Below are 15,612 nucleotides of genomic sequence, written 5' to 3'. Positions count from 1 at the left end.
TTGGCAAGTACCAAATTAAGTGGTGCTATAACCAGTGGCATCCCAGTACTTAACTAAACAAAAATAAAAAATGATATTCTCACACTCTTTCCTCCACACCCCTTTTAACTTACTTTATAACCATTGATCAAAATACTTTTGCTTTAGAAACAACAATGAGTAGATCACCAATGATTATAAAGTATGTGTTAAAAGGGGTGTAGGGAAAAAGAGTGTGATAATATCATTACTCTAAACTAAAATCTTATTTGTCATGCTCATGAAAGAATGCTGTTGCTTTTGATCAAGTTAAAAGGCAAATCCTGGGTCACACATTTAAAGGCGAGACCACCTAAACAAGACAGCCAGAAAGATTTATGATGAGGTGTTCCACAACAGTACATCCCGTGAAAATAATTTAAGGAACACTTTCACAGGAAAATGTTGAGAGGATCACAAGATTGGCCCACCTCAAAATGAGAAAGCAATGTGGAAGGTGGGACTTAAAGAGAGTGTCATTAATGCTCACACCAACCACTTAAAGTGCAATATTTTCACCACCAACAACAAAGAGAATAAAATGCTATCTGTGTACTAAGATAAACATCCTAATTCCCCTTCTGACAATTACAGATATAGCATCCCAACAACAATACAACACGTCAACATGGGCACAACATAAGTATTACATGTATAATTCATTCTGAATTTGAGGGGAACATAAATGGTCATATAGAATTAAAAGCTCAATAAACTTTCACCACTTGTCCTTGTGTTCCACTATTTGTAACACCAGATTTGATATCTAGTCAGAAACTCTCCTCACATTTGTATATATTACATTTATTCTGACATTCTAATTTTATAATATACTATAGCTTCCAACTTTGCTAACATACAATTATGTATACAAGTGAATATCAAATCGAAGAGACAACATTTGCTTGCACACAAAGTATGCCACAACTCTATCTTATGGATTATGATTGCTCAATTTATTTAAATCTCCGGCAATTAATAATGGTGAAAAAGCATTATATAGAACTAAAGCCTACAATAAATGAACTCCACAACAAGTCAATAACTCATCTATGACAGAGAGAGTTACTTAAACAGAATTTTCAATTGCTCTGACAGAAGCTGGGTCACCAGAAAACCATTTCCCAACAATTTTATGAATACCATTATTCGGTTCCAAATAAACACACGATCAGATATCTCGGTTATACCAAAAAAAAAACTAAACAAATTTTTTTTATTAATTTCTGAGCTGGTATTCCCACAAACTTAATTATGGGGCAAATACTCGCACAGAGGGGTAATTAGGTAAAGTCCACCATAGGTGATGTGATTAATTGATGATTACCACGGTTTACAGGATTCAAAATTTCAAACCCAGTGCAACACAGTAAGGACCAATCACTGTTGAATACACACAACCTTTTACAGGGGGAAAAAAAGAAAACACTATTACACTAAAACGGAGATACGAAATCAACATAAGAAGTTACGTGAAACAAAATAAAACATAAAAGAAGTGGTTAAGTGTACGGAAGATATAAAGAGAGAGAGAGAGAGAGAGAGAGAGAGAGAGACCTCGTATGCGACGGTTTCGAGTGGTGGTTTAGCGAGGTCAGAGCGAAGAGCGTCGATAATTTGTTGTTCATGATCGTCGATGAGGTTGGAGAGTGTAGTAAGTTGCGACACTCTCCACGCGTAAGTTCGGGTTTTGCCAGAAGCGAAAGTTACCCTAAGCTCATTCACCAGTGATGAACCCGCTTCTGCATCGAAGACTATATCATTGTTCATTTTTGATCGAGATGAACGCCAAACAAACAAAAAACGATTCAGATATGAGGAAAGGTGTGGCCAAGTTTCGTGTCGTGGTGTGTAATATAGAAGATTGCTACTGCTTACTTGTTCACCCTGCCAACCTGTTTACACGCTTCAGTTGGATTCTAATCAATTTTTTTAATTGACACGTTTTCATTTTTACCAGATATTATTTTAATATAATTTTTTTGGTATTAAGAAGATATTTTTGGATAAGGAAATAATCATTTTGGAATGTATGATTATTTCTTCCAATAAATATTATTCCTAAATAATAATTATCAGATTTTTAGATCCAAAATATTCATCTAAAGTCAAAACACATGATTAACGGTCTCTTAAGCTTTACACCTATTCCAAATATTTATGCGGTTTTAGATTGATTTTGGATCGATTTTGACTGTTACACATACCTTCCAAATTCAAACGAATAAAATATCAATTCTAATAGAAGTCTTAATTCATAAGTAGAAGTTTTTGAATCGTTAGATACAATTTATAAGTAGAAGTCTTAATTCATTTTATACCTTTCAAATAGTTTATCACATTATATTTTTGAACAATTTTGATTCATCGATAGTTTGTTAGCTCTGACTGCATATTTGGTTTACCGGTAAAAATCAGGTTTGTAAAAAAATCAGGTTTGATTAACATGAAACATGAACCTCTACTTTGAAGCTTTGGACAGAGAGATATTTAATCGTGTATAAATCTTAACACAATATAATATTAATTAAAAATATTAAAATATTTTAACACAAAAAATCGAATAAATCAATTTTAAAAATAAAAATCCAACTAGAATTAGCTTTTGTGATTTTAGTTTTATTTTTTGAGTGGTTTAGATTTTAGCGCGCCTATTACTTACATTATACTTATTTGTTGGTAATCATCTACAAAATATAAATTATGTTTATTGTGTGAGTTGATTAATAATTAGATATTTTGTAGATTAGTTCTCTCAAATTTAATAAATTTTACATATATTTGAAATATATATAATACATTAATCTTTATTTATATATATAAATAAATTACTAACTAATGTTGAAATTTTATAATCTAGAATTTTCCACCTCTAGATAGAGTTTTTCTTATATGCAAGATTCTAACTTGCATATCTCTTCAAAAAAACGTTTGGCACTTCACTAGTTGATTCTTATTTTATTTTGGGTGGTACAAATTATTTCTACTCGTGTCTGGTGGCATAACTTATATGTATATGTGTTTAAGTTTAACCCTTATTAAATTTTGCACTGCTATTTAGTTTATGAGAGAAAAAATGAATGTATTATATTTTATTTTATTATTATTGATTGTTCAATAAATATAAATGAATAATGACTGCGTATAAATTTTTATATTAACAATGAATAAATATTACATTATAAATTTATATTCGTGCAAAAATAATGATAAATCATAATAATGACAAGAAAAAATAATATATAGCTTACATTATGGATCATTGCGTAAGTCAAAATAAGCGATATATTATTTTTGTGTTTTTAATAAGAAAATGATCAATAACGTAACCTAAGAATGTTTGTCCTATGATTTAAAAGTCATAGATTCAAATGAGGATAAGGCTACGTATCATTACGTGAAGAATCAATCTATTGGTATATACCAAATTATTGTCTGCACTAACGGTAACTCACATGAACTAATAATCATAACAACAACACAAAAGAAGATGGTAGTGGTGAGTAGATGCTCACATATATTATAGACTTTGAGTCGAGGATAGAGATAACTTGTCCCGAACGATTTCTTATTCATATTCATCTGTAATTTCAGTTATTCGTGATTGTTTGTGAACATCAGATTCAACTGAAGTGGAAGGCACCTCAACTTCACTCGTTTCCTCGCCTCTACGCGATACACCATCTTCCTTACAAATCACACGGATCCCACAGTTTTTCAGCTTTAGCTTCCCGCACTTGCAAATATTCTCACCACAAAATATCAATTGCACTTTGCTTTTGCCACAAGTTAAGTAGTGCTTGTATATTCTATGATCACTTCCAAAAGTAGTAATCAATAGGTGATTGCCTTTGAAATGTGTCCAACGACGTTTAGTGAAGCGTAAGGGGTAAACCGTTTCTGCATCGGGATCTTTAAAAGACCATCCGATCGTGACCGGACTTCTACGAATATGTCTGTGTAGGTCTGCCTTTAAACCACTTTCCAGTAAAAAGCATACAATAATTCCTATCCAATCACTTGAAAGGCAATAGTCAGGGATGTTTACTATTGTTGAAACAATAAAAGCATACTCCTCGTGATAATCGAAAGGCGCTAAACTTGGTTTCAGGCTAAAATAATCTTGATGCTCAAACCATGCTGGGATTTCACTCCCTGGAATCAGGAACCACAATTCGCGTGTCAGGCTCCATCTGTAACAATGAAACAACCTAATTAAATAACAAAAAATAATATGACGTGTCAATGGAACGAAAAAGAGGTGTATGTTGACAAGTATATATATATACATACCTATTTGCCTCAAATATTTTCAAAATTATTTGTGTGTCAAATAACATAGGTTCCAGTTGAGTGCAGTCGTTCATAAGTAACTGGCATACACTGGGTGGAAGCTCAGGCAATGTCCTAAGTCTTCGGCATTTATATAAACCAAGGCGTTGTAGCCGAGAAAGGTTACCAATGCTTGCTGTAAGGTCAACAAAGTTGTTCCCAGCTAAATATAACACTTCCAGTGATGTTAAATGTCCAATATGATCTATAATTGGTCCATCACTGAGATTACAGTTGCCCATATCTAATTTCTTCAACCGAGGGAAACTTGAGAGAGAAGGCAACTTCGAGTCCATGCTAACTGGATACTTTACGAAATCAAACACTTTCTCAGTAAGGAGAGAAAAGCTCCATGAGTTGGTAATTAACCAATCATATCCTTTGTTTAATAACATGTTCAGAGATTTTAAATCAATGGCAGATGAATGCACTTCTCTCCTACCTGTTTCAGTCTCATCAATTTCTTCCACGACATTATTTTCATTTGAATTGTTTGTCAGCTTAAACAATTTTGAGCAACCATGGATATTGAGATCTCTAAAGGATTTCATGTTTCGAACACTCTGTGGAAGAGAAACAAGACTTGTGCAATCTCTTAAATTAAGCATAGATAGACATTCCATACTCTCCCCAAATTCGGGAAGGTTTTTAATTTGTGAGCAGCCGGAGAGAATGAACTTTTCCAAAGCATTCATCTCCAATTTTCTTGGCAGGGTCTTAAGACTGATGCAACCTTCCAGGTCTAGTATAGCAACATTCTTGTGCTTTGCAACAGATTGATGAACCTCAACAAGGTTTTTACAACCTTTCAAAACTAAACTCTCAAGACATGGAACCTCAGAAATATCTGGAGTTTGAATTAGATCTCTGGAATCACTGAGATCAATTGATTTTAGCTCTCTGAAAATCTGATCAAAACTTGTTAGCTTTCAGAAGAATTTATGCTAATACTAATTATGAAATTATTTAAAAGATGTTAAAGTATTCTTACTTGAGTTCCATTCCAAAGTTGTTTAAGTTTGCTGCAATGCATTTTCAAGTGAACAAGTTCTAGCAGTTGCAGGCCAAATGGTAGATATTCCAAAGGATATCCCTTCCATTCAAGAAGTTTTAATGAACTAGAGAGACATTTGAGGCCGAGGGGAAGGTGCAAATCACACAAAATGATGAGTACTCTAAGATTATCCATTTTTGAGAAGGCTTCAGGATGCCAATATGCTTCACATGGGTCACTTGATTTCAGAACTATTCCTTGAATGATATTGGTTCCCTATTAAACAGTGTTTGTGAGGTCAATAGCATATTTCGATGTAATGATAAGGAATGAGGCGCAGATTAAAGAAAAAAACACGACATTATTTACTAAGAAAATCATGGCCAAACCTTGTTTTTTCTGAATACTCGGTTAATATCTTCTAAAGAGCATAACCTACTGCGTCTGCTTGCATCATCCGGAGATTCTTGATATACAATATTTCTACCCATTTCTTGAAGTAAATCATGCATTTCCAAAATTCCTCCACAACAACTTACTAGAGATCTTTCAATAAGAAGACTTATTCCAATTGTTGGATTAAGGCCACAATCTGCCAATACCTGTATCACTTCAATTTTCGACCGTCCTGTAAAGAAGAAAGCAATATCTAAAAACAAAGTCTTTTCTGCATCTTCTAGTCCATCATAACCTATTATTAGTGTGTTCAAAATGTCTTTCGGCAGAACTTGTTTTATCTTATCCAAAGCATCCTTCCACTGACTGAGACTTCTTCCACAAACAAAAGAACCCAACACTTTAAGTGCCAAAGGAAGACCTCCAGCATATTTGACCATACTTTTAGTTATTTCTAAATAACCCTCTGGAGGTTTATCTCTTCTGAATGCTTTCTGGCTGAAGAGTTGAAAGGAAGAACTTTCATTTAAGATTCTCATCTCATACTTCTCACACGCACCATGTGATACTAGTAAGTGCATATCTTTGGTTGTTATTATCACTCTGCTGCATGGACCAAACCAACCTTTAGTTTTAGCCAAATTCTCTAGCTGACTTAAATGACTAATGTCATCAAGGACAAGAAGAACACTTTTGTTGCACAAAAGGTTCATAATTTTCTTCTTTCCATCATACAAATCATCAATTTCTAGGTTGCTTATCTTAAGGGTAGAAAGAAGTTTTCTTTGTAAGGAAACCAATCCATCAGATGTTTGAGAAACCTCTCTAACATTAAGAAGGAAACATTTAATCTCAAATTGGCTACTTATTGTTTCGTAGATTACTCTAGCAAGAATTGTTTTTCCAGTTCCAGCCATACCCCATATCCCGATAAACCGAATATCTTGTGATCCTATGCTTAAAAGTGAAATCATTTTCTTCACCCTTGAATCAAATCCAACCACTCCTTCATTGTAGGATGGCAATTTTGGTTGTAGTTTTATCCATACCTTTTCAATAACATCTTCAATGAGTTCTGCTTCAGCCCTATATATTTTTAAAAATAACATATTATTAACATAGATCAAGTACAACTTACAATCAAATTTATGAAATTAATTATGCAAATGAAACTTACATGTCCTTGGACTCCCATCCAGAAAAATCAGCAACTTCTTTCAAGCAATCTCTCCATTTTTGCACTTTCTCTTCATCTTGTTCAAATCTTACAACATGTTTATTGAAAGCCTCAGCAAAACTATTTTTCTGGTATCGAACATCAGAAGGAGTGACACCATAAAAGACTGGAAAAACATCTATTCTCGATTCAAGAATTAGTTTTAGCTCATCCAAACACCAAGTGGAAGAAGCATAGTTCTCCGAGATAACAACAATGGCAGCTAGAGACTGTTGGATTGATTGATGCAGATGTTGAGAAATGGCATCTCCTTTGTGAAGTTGTTTGTCATCTCGGAAAGTAATGATTCCTTTTCGCACCAACGCAGCATATAAGTGATTAGTGAAGCTTAAGCGGGTGTCACCTCCCCTAAAACTCAAGAAAACATGGTATTTCCATTGCAGGGATGATTCTCCAAGTGACATAATTAGAGAACTTTGATTAGTATAGTACAGATAATCAAAGTGACAGGTCTCAGCTATAAGTGTATGAGGAGGGTATTGACTACTTGACTCATGTGTGGGTTGAAGAGTCAACATTGATGTGCAGCAGATGAAACTATTCCTAGAAAAGTTTTGTTATGTGTATTTTGAAAGTACTTTTTTATCAACAACACTCTTATAATAATTCTATTATTTATTATAGAGACAGAATTTGGTTGATCATTGTAGATAATGTCAAAGAAATCTAGTTGTACTAAAAAAAAATTGGAGATTTTCTTCCTTTTTTTAGTTTAGGTCTAGTTCACATAAAATTGTCCATTGATTACAAGGAATAAGACACAAATTAAAGAAAAACGTGCCACAATTATTTATTAAGAAAATCATGGCCAGACCTTTTTTTCCCTCCTGAAATACTAGATTAATATCTTTTAGAGAGCACAACCTACTGCATCACCGGGAGATTCTTGATATACAATACTTCAACTTATTTCTTGAAGCAAAGCATGCATTTCCAAAACTCATCCCAAAAAAGTATTATGCACAATGTTTGTTACCAATGCAATGACTAAACATAACATTAGCAAGACATCACAAGATATATGGATGAGTCCCTTGCACATCTCACTTTCATTTTCTACTGCAACTGCAAACCATGCGCACAGTGTGAATCATAAAGCAAGGGGAAACAGACTGGCTCAACAATGGCATCAACATAGCAAATTGGATCAAGAGTGCATATATATGAGTTGGAAAAGGGATGAGTTATTTGTTAAATGTAGTGGGAGGTGAGTTGAGATCTCACAGAAAACAAACTTCGATTCGTTGTATGATGATTGAACTACTTAAATTTCAAATTATATTTTGATTCTGATTGTCTGAGATCGAAGTCTAAGCAGTGATAATCAACCAACAGGTCAGATTTTTCTATATCTCATCAGTATATCACTATTCTTTCTGTAAGTTGTACAAAAAAATTTGGCTGATATATTGCACACACCTCATACAGAGAGACATGGTGAAAGAGAATTAGTGGTGGCATGTGCTATTGTCAATAGCTTTTGCTATAGTTGGTAGCTCCAAACCAGGTTGCCCTATAATACATGTTGGTAATTGACTAGCTAACACAATCTTTATCTTCTAGGGTTATCTTCTACACATGTCAAAACTACTTATGGCGCAATTGTATTTACCATTAAGTTAAGGATTAGAAAATATTTAGAGATCAATATTTTGTCAATGAACATAGTTCATTATAGTGCATTATAACTTTCAATCGACCACACAGTGAGACTAAATGTTGGCTAATGTGGATTAAAACCACATTATGTATGTATAAGGTGAAATGCAGAAAATTACAATGTCTAGACAGTGTCTGTACCAAGTACTAACCATCATCCCACAAATACCTACCATTGCCTACTAAGGTAACTTATAAGAACCCTTAAGGGAGTTTCTTCTTCAATTAAGATTCATCCACTTAGAATCAGTTTATGAGTTATTTCTCGGTAATAGAGGGGAGGAAAAGACTTGAGAACCATGAAATACCCTTATAAGATATTCTCTTTCCCTTCCTTCACCTCCAAAAAAAACATCTCTCAAACAAACTATTTCAACCATCATAAATAGAGTATTTCATATGAATATTATAATAAAAAACAAAGCAAAAATAAGTTCACCAAAATGAGGAGGATTTAGTATAAAGTCAAAAACTGCAAAATGCATTACACTTGCATTTACCACCCTCCTATCAATCTATCATCATAAACATGTCCCTAACTTCTAAGTAATGCAGATAAAATGGTGGTGGGAAAATATAAACAAGGCATTGTATCTATTCAAACAAAAAAAGCACATTTTTATCCATTAGTCAGACGAATCCTTATGAGGCCAATGGAGAAACTTGTAGCCTTGAAGTGAGGGTGGTAAGTATGTCTGTGATGTGTTAGGATTATCAGGAGGGTATATGTATCCCTTCCCATACCCAACTTCTTTCATTAATTTGGTTGGTGCATTCCTTAGATGAAGAGGCACTCCCTCATTCTGTCCAACCGATTCCCTTACCACCTTCTGTGCAGCTCCAATTGCTTTATAAACTGCAACCGATTTTGGAGCCAATGCCAAGTAAGCAACACATTGTGAAAGAATGACATTGCACTCAGGCATTCCAATGAAATGACAAGCTTGATAACATGAAACAGCCTGACTCAGAGCTAACGGATCAGCCAAACCAACATCCTCGCTCGCGAACCTAACGAGTCGACGCGCAATGTAAAGAGGCTCCTCCCCTCCTTCTAACATTCTCGCCAACCAATAAATTGCTGCATCAGCATCACTCCCCCTCATAGACTTATGCAGCGCGCTAATCAAATTATAATGCTCCTCCCCGTCTTTGTCATAAGCAAGATGCTTGCTCTGAAGTGCTTCCTTTGCATCATCAAGTGTAACAACAACTCTGCATTCGTCAATTGTCGTGTCATCTTCTTTATGCTGTACCCTCGCAGCGGCAGTAACAGCAGCTATCTCCAACACATTCAAAGCCACACGAGCATCACCATCGCAATTATTTGCTATGAAATCAACCACATCCTGATTAACACCAACTCGAAATCCAACACTCTGAGTTAACCCCTTGTCCAAGTCATCAACAGCGCGATTTATCAGCACGGCAACATGGCGAGGCTGAAGAGGATTAAGCGTAAGGACACGACAGCGCGACAATAGCGGAGTAACCAAATGGAAAGAAGGGTTCTCAGTGGTGGCACCAATGAACACAATGCTACCATCTTCAATAACAGGTAAGAAAGAATCTTGTTGAGACTTGTTAAATCGATGAACCTCATCGACGAAAAGAACAGTGGTTTGATCAGTCTTGAGTCTAAGTTTCCTAGCTTCATCAACGGCGTCTCTAACATCTTTAACGCCGCTTGTGACGGCGGATAATGAAACAAAACGGTATTTGGAGTTAGTTACAATAGCTTTAGCGAGAGTGGTTTTACCGGTACCGGGTGGGCCCCAGAGAAGAATAGAAGGGAGGCGGTTGCGGTGGATGGAAGAGCGTAGGAGAGAATTGGGAGAGAGGAGATGGTCTTGACCAACGACGTCGTCTAAGGTGGTAGGACGTAACCGCTCGTATAAGGGTTTGTAGTGTTTGGTTTTAGAAGAGTTGGGAATGGAGGGTGACGGTGATGGTTTGAGGCGTTTGGTTGAGGAAGAGAGGAAGAAGTTGTTGAGGTTAGATTGAGATTTAGGAGGTGGGGAAGTGGAGGATTTGTGAGAGAGAATCCATTCGGTGGCTTTGACGGTGGATTCGCCGCCGGTTGCAGCCAAGGCTTCGGCGGCTAAATCCTCAGGGAAACCCATGCTCACTAGCTGTTCCATTTCCATTTATTTCCTTGCTTATGGCCTACAAGGATGAGAAAGGAGGACTCTTTATCGGAGTGGAGGCCTGACTGAACCGTCGATGGGCTTTCTTTTCGGTATTTAGGTGCGGCCCATAACACATTAGATGTAGTGAACACTTCATTTTCAGGCCATGGACAAAGTGTGATTGCCCAGCCAGATCCCAAATGGTCAAGAGTTTGATTCCTAAGAGCAACATTTGTTGGAAGAAACCTTCACACACCCCAAAAGGTAGTTCATTAACCAAAATGTGAGAGAATATTTTTGGCAGCACAAAAAATATTCAATTATGGATAAAAATGGTTGAGCCAATATGTATCTGCAATAATATTCACAAACGATACAGTTTGGGTCGTGCTTCTAACATGTAGGTAATTGGAACCAGAGATTTTGAAACTCACGGTTGGACGAGTCTGGATAATGGTGTATCCAGACCCACAATTCCTTCCTAAAGCATGTGTATGTTAGAGAATTGTATGCTAAAACAGAAAATGAGATAAGAGTATTCAATTCACCAAAGATTCATTCATATTGCAGAGTTTTACAAAGCCTTCCTCTTATAGCAAGAGTCATAACAGAATTAACAGAATTTTAAAACTATCAAACCAGAAATAGAAAGTATTGTTAACAACCAACTAAAAGGCTTGGGTTATTGGGCTTTCTTCAACACTCCCCCTTAAGCCAAGCTACCAAGGTTTTTCATGCCTATCCTCTTCCTTAACTCTTCAAATCTGTTAACCTTTAGAGCTTTGGTGAATCCATCTGCAAACTGTGATTCAGTGTTGCAATACACAACTTTTAACTTCTCCTTGTTCACTAAATCTCTAAGGTAGTGAAACCTTATTTCTATGTGTTTGCTCCTTCCATGACTTACTGGATTTTTTGCTAAACTGATTGCTGAGATGTTATCTATGTTAAACTGTAGTGGAGTCCTCACTCTGATTTCCATTTCCTTTAACAGTTCTTCGAGCCAGACAGCTTGACATGCTGCATAGCTTCCAGAAATATACTCTGCTTCACAACTTGATAATGCAATTACAGGTTGTTTCTTGGAGCACCAAGAGATAGGTGCATTGTTCAACATGAATAAGTATCCGGATGTGCTTTTCCTTTCCACTAAATCTCCACCATAGTCAGCATCAGCAAACCCAATCACCTCTAATTCAGTTTTTTGTCTTCCAATTGGGAACAAGATTCTGTAATCAGATGTACCTTGTACATATCTTAGCACCCTTTTGACTGCTTGCATATGTGACTCTTTAGGACTACACATGAATATACTTACAAGTCCAACACTATAGGATAAATCAGGTCTGCTATTGCATAGGAACCTTAATGACCCTATGATCTGTTTGTACAAAGTTTCATCAACTGACTTGCCTTCTTCATCTGTTGTTAATTTTGCATTAGCTTCTACTGGTGTGGTTACTGAGTTGCAAGAGGTCATGTTGAATCTCTGCAGCAATTCCCTAGCATACTTCTTTTGGTGCATTAATAGGCCATCAGTGGTTTGAGTAAATTCCATGCCAAGAAAGTAGTTTAGCTTGCCCAAATCTGTCATCTCAAATTCTGCCTCCATCATTTTCTTGAATTCATCAATTTCTTTGGAGTTTGATCCAATGATGAGTAGATCATCCACATAGAGGCAAATTATCATTAGATCTCCATTTCTCCCATTCTTTACATACACTCCATGTTCTGCTGCACATTTTGTAAAGCTGAGTTTGAAAAGAAAAGAGTCTATCCTCTTGTTCCAAGCACTTGGAGCTTGCTTCAATCCATACAAGGCCTTTCTTAGTTTGTATCCCTGGTGCTCCTTTCCCTTTATTATGAACCCAGGTGGTTGTTGGACATAGACTTCTTCTAGCAAGGGGCCATGAAGGAAAGCTGACTTTACATCAAGTTGAGACAGTTCCCAACCTTTTGCACAGGCTATTCCTACTACTACCATCCTTATAGTTTCAATTTGTGCCACTGGTGCAAATACCTATGAGTAATCCACTCCTTCTCTTTGTAGGAATCCTTTGGCTACCAATCTAGCTTTATGCTTAGAGATGGAGCCATCAGGATTGAATTTTTGCTTGAACACCCATTTTACTCCTATTTTATGCTTTCCTTCTGGAAGATCCATCAAAGTTCCAGGTTTGATTTTTCTCAATGGATCTGAGTTCTTCAGCCATTGCTTTCTTCCAAACTGAGTCTTGCAGAGCTTCTTCGTCACTTATTAGTTCTGCTTCAGCCATTAGAGCTAGATGAATTAAGTCACCCTCCTCATCAATCTGACTATCATGAAGTAACTCATAATCACTGAATCTGTTAGGTAGTGTTCTTACCCTTTGAGATCTCTGGATGATGTTTGCACCACTGTCACAAGTCATCACATTTTCCCTTTCTGTGACAATTTCTTCATCACTCATCTCAGGAATGAGTCTTCTCAAGCTAGTTGTCATTTCTTTCCAGTTCCAGCTTTCATTTTCCAAGACAATTACATCTCTGCTTATCTGTACCCTGTCTGCAATAGGATCATATAGTGTGTATGCACCAGTTGGATGATATCCAATGAACACCATTGTTGTTGACTTGTCTTAGAGCTTTGCCCTCCTTTGATCAGGTATATGTTTGTATGCTAGTGACCCAAACACCTTGAAGTGGTTTACTCTAAGCTTCTGACCAGTCCAGATTTCAATTGGAACTTTGTCTTCTAGTCTTTTGGTTGGACTTCTGTTGAGTATTTATACTGAGGTTGATGTAGCTTCACCCCAGAATTTTTGTGGTAAGCCTTTCTCTTTGATCAAACTTCTAGTCATGTCCAAGATTGTCCTGTTTCTCCTCTCTGCTAGACCATTATGTTGTGGAGTATATGGAGTAGTGATTTCATGCCTGATGCCATTCTTGATGCAATATGATTCAAGTGTATTAGAAGTGTATTCACCTTCACCATCAGTTCTAAGAATCTTGAGCAATTTTCCACTTTCCCTCTCAACTGCAACCTTGAATCTTAGGAAGACTTCAAATGCTTCACTCTTCAATTTGAGCACATACAACCATATCATTCTGCTGAATTCATCAACAAATGTAATGAAGTATCTGTTTCCTCCTAATGATGGTTCTTCAAAAGGACCACAAATGTCTGAATGCACCACACCTAGAACTTCTTTGGCTCTCATGCTTAACTCAGTTTTGAAAGGTCTCCTTGATGAATGAGGAACAATGCCTTGTTGTCTTTCTTCTTGAAGTGAGGGGAAGACCAATTACCATGTTTGTTGATCCAAGCTTGTTTGGACTTTTGAAATTCAAGTGGCCATATCTATTGTGCCATAACCAACTCTCTTCTGTAATTTCCATGGCTGCAAGACATTGCTCCTCAGCAGCCTTGATATTCACTTGAAATGTCCTGTTTTTGCTTAGATTGCTTCTTAGGATTAGCCTTTTTCCACCATCATAGATCTCACAGTGACCATCTTTCATTGTTGCAGAGAATCCTTTCTGTGCCAATTGCCCAATGCTCAGAAGGTTGCACTTTAATCCAGGAATGAACAATACATATGTGATCAATGCATTTGATCCATTCTTTCTTACAATTACTACATCACCAGTGCCTTCTACCTTCAGTGTGCTGTCATCTGCAAACCTGACTTTGCTTTTCCTGCTTGGATTGAAGTCAGTGAGCCACTCCTTATGACTTGTCATATGGTTTGAGCATCCTGAGTCAAGATACCATGACTCATCACTGTGATCATCAGAGTTGGTCACCATAAGAGTTATTGGTTCTCCTTCAGGTTCTTCTTGTGCTTTGTAGGCTTCCTTCTCATATTGATTATTCTTCTTTTCATCAGTGCATTCATATGAGTAGTGTCCAATTTTGTGACACTTGAAGCATTCTACACTCCTTTTGTCATATTTCTTGAATCTTTGATTCTTTCTTGGCCCTCCTCTTTTGTCTACTTGTTCTGGCCAATCAAACTCCTTCTTGTTTTTCTTTCCCTTCCATCTTCTGTTCTTTCTTCTTTCCTCATCTCTATACTGAGTTGCCTTCAAGGCTTGTTCATGATTTTTGTTGGGATTTCTTTCCAACAATCTCATTTCATGAACTTCTAAGGAGCTCTGAAGCTCTTCAACCTTCATGCTTGACACATCTTTTGATTCCTCTATAGCTACTACTATGAAATCAAACTTTTGTGGTAAGGATCTTATGATCTTTTCAATAATCATGAGATTTGTTACCACTTCTCCACACCCCTTCATCTGGTTAGTGATTGTAAGCACCTTTGTGAAGTAGTCACCAACTTTGTCACTTTCTTCCATATGAATCAATTCATACTGTCTTCTAAGTGTTTGGAGCTTTACCTTCTTGATCTTGTCTCCACCAGAATGGCTTCGAATCAAGATGTCCCAGGCTTCCTTTGATGTGTTTGCATTCTGTATCTTCTCAAAGTGAATGTCATCTACACATTGATGAATGAGGAACAATGCCTTGTTGTCTTTCTTCTTGGCTTCTTTAAGCGTGGCTCTTTGAACCTCGGTTGCTTCTGGACCAGGTACAAGAATTCCATTCTCTACAGCATCACTCACTTCTTGGAATTTGAAGAGTACCTTCATTTGTATGCTCCACTTAATCCAGTTCTTCTCTGTCAAAATTGGGAGACTCATTGAGGGAATGTTGCTTCCATTTCCAGCCATATCTAACACCTTTTCTGCACAGGTTCCTCCTTGTCACACCTTTGATTCACACACAGTGAGTCACTACACGCAGCAGATTTTTGAGGCAGAGAGAGGAAGAGAAGGATGAGAAAATTTCGTAGATCCCTTGGATA

General features: G+C 36.6%; 3 protein-coding genes across 3 annotated transcripts; all 3 read right to left on the bottom strand.

Moving 5' to 3' along the window:
- On the bottom strand, positions 3,587 to 7,515 carry LOC109359649 (TMV resistance protein N-like). Its single transcript, XM_019604347.1, has 6 exons — positions 6,918 to 7,515; positions 5,734 to 6,826; positions 5,342 to 5,620; positions 4,773 to 5,258; positions 4,312 to 4,706; positions 3,587 to 4,211 (listed from the first exon to the last, which is right to left on the bottom strand). The coding sequence occupies exons 1-6, from the start codon at positions 7,493 to 7,495 to the stop codon at positions 3,587 to 3,589; spliced, it is 3,456 nt and encodes a 1,151-aa protein (XP_019459892.1). The 5' UTR covers positions 7,496 to 7,515.
- LOC109359058 (ATPase WRNIP1) lies at positions 9,071 to 10,787 on the bottom strand. The gene has a single exon (XM_019603570.1). It carries the CDS (start codon positions 10,781 to 10,783, stop codon positions 9,263 to 9,265), a length of 1,521 nt encoding a protein of 506 aa, XP_019459115.1. The 5' UTR covers positions 10,784 to 10,787; the 3' UTR covers positions 9,071 to 9,262.
- LOC109359648 lies at positions 13,973 to 15,478 on the bottom strand. Its single transcript, XM_019604346.1, has one exon. It carries the CDS (start codon positions 15,476 to 15,478, stop codon positions 13,973 to 13,975), a length of 1,506 nt encoding a protein of 501 aa, XP_019459891.1.

This window comes from Lupinus angustifolius, chromosome LG11, assembly GCF_001865875.1.
Source record: "Lupinus angustifolius cultivar Tanjil chromosome LG11, LupAngTanjil_v1.0, whole genome shotgun sequence".
Taxonomy (NCBI): domain Eukaryota; kingdom Viridiplantae; phylum Streptophyta; class Magnoliopsida; order Fabales; family Fabaceae; genus Lupinus; species Lupinus angustifolius.
Note: the sequence above shows the minus strand (reverse complement) of the source record. Positions and strands in the feature narration are given on the sequence as shown.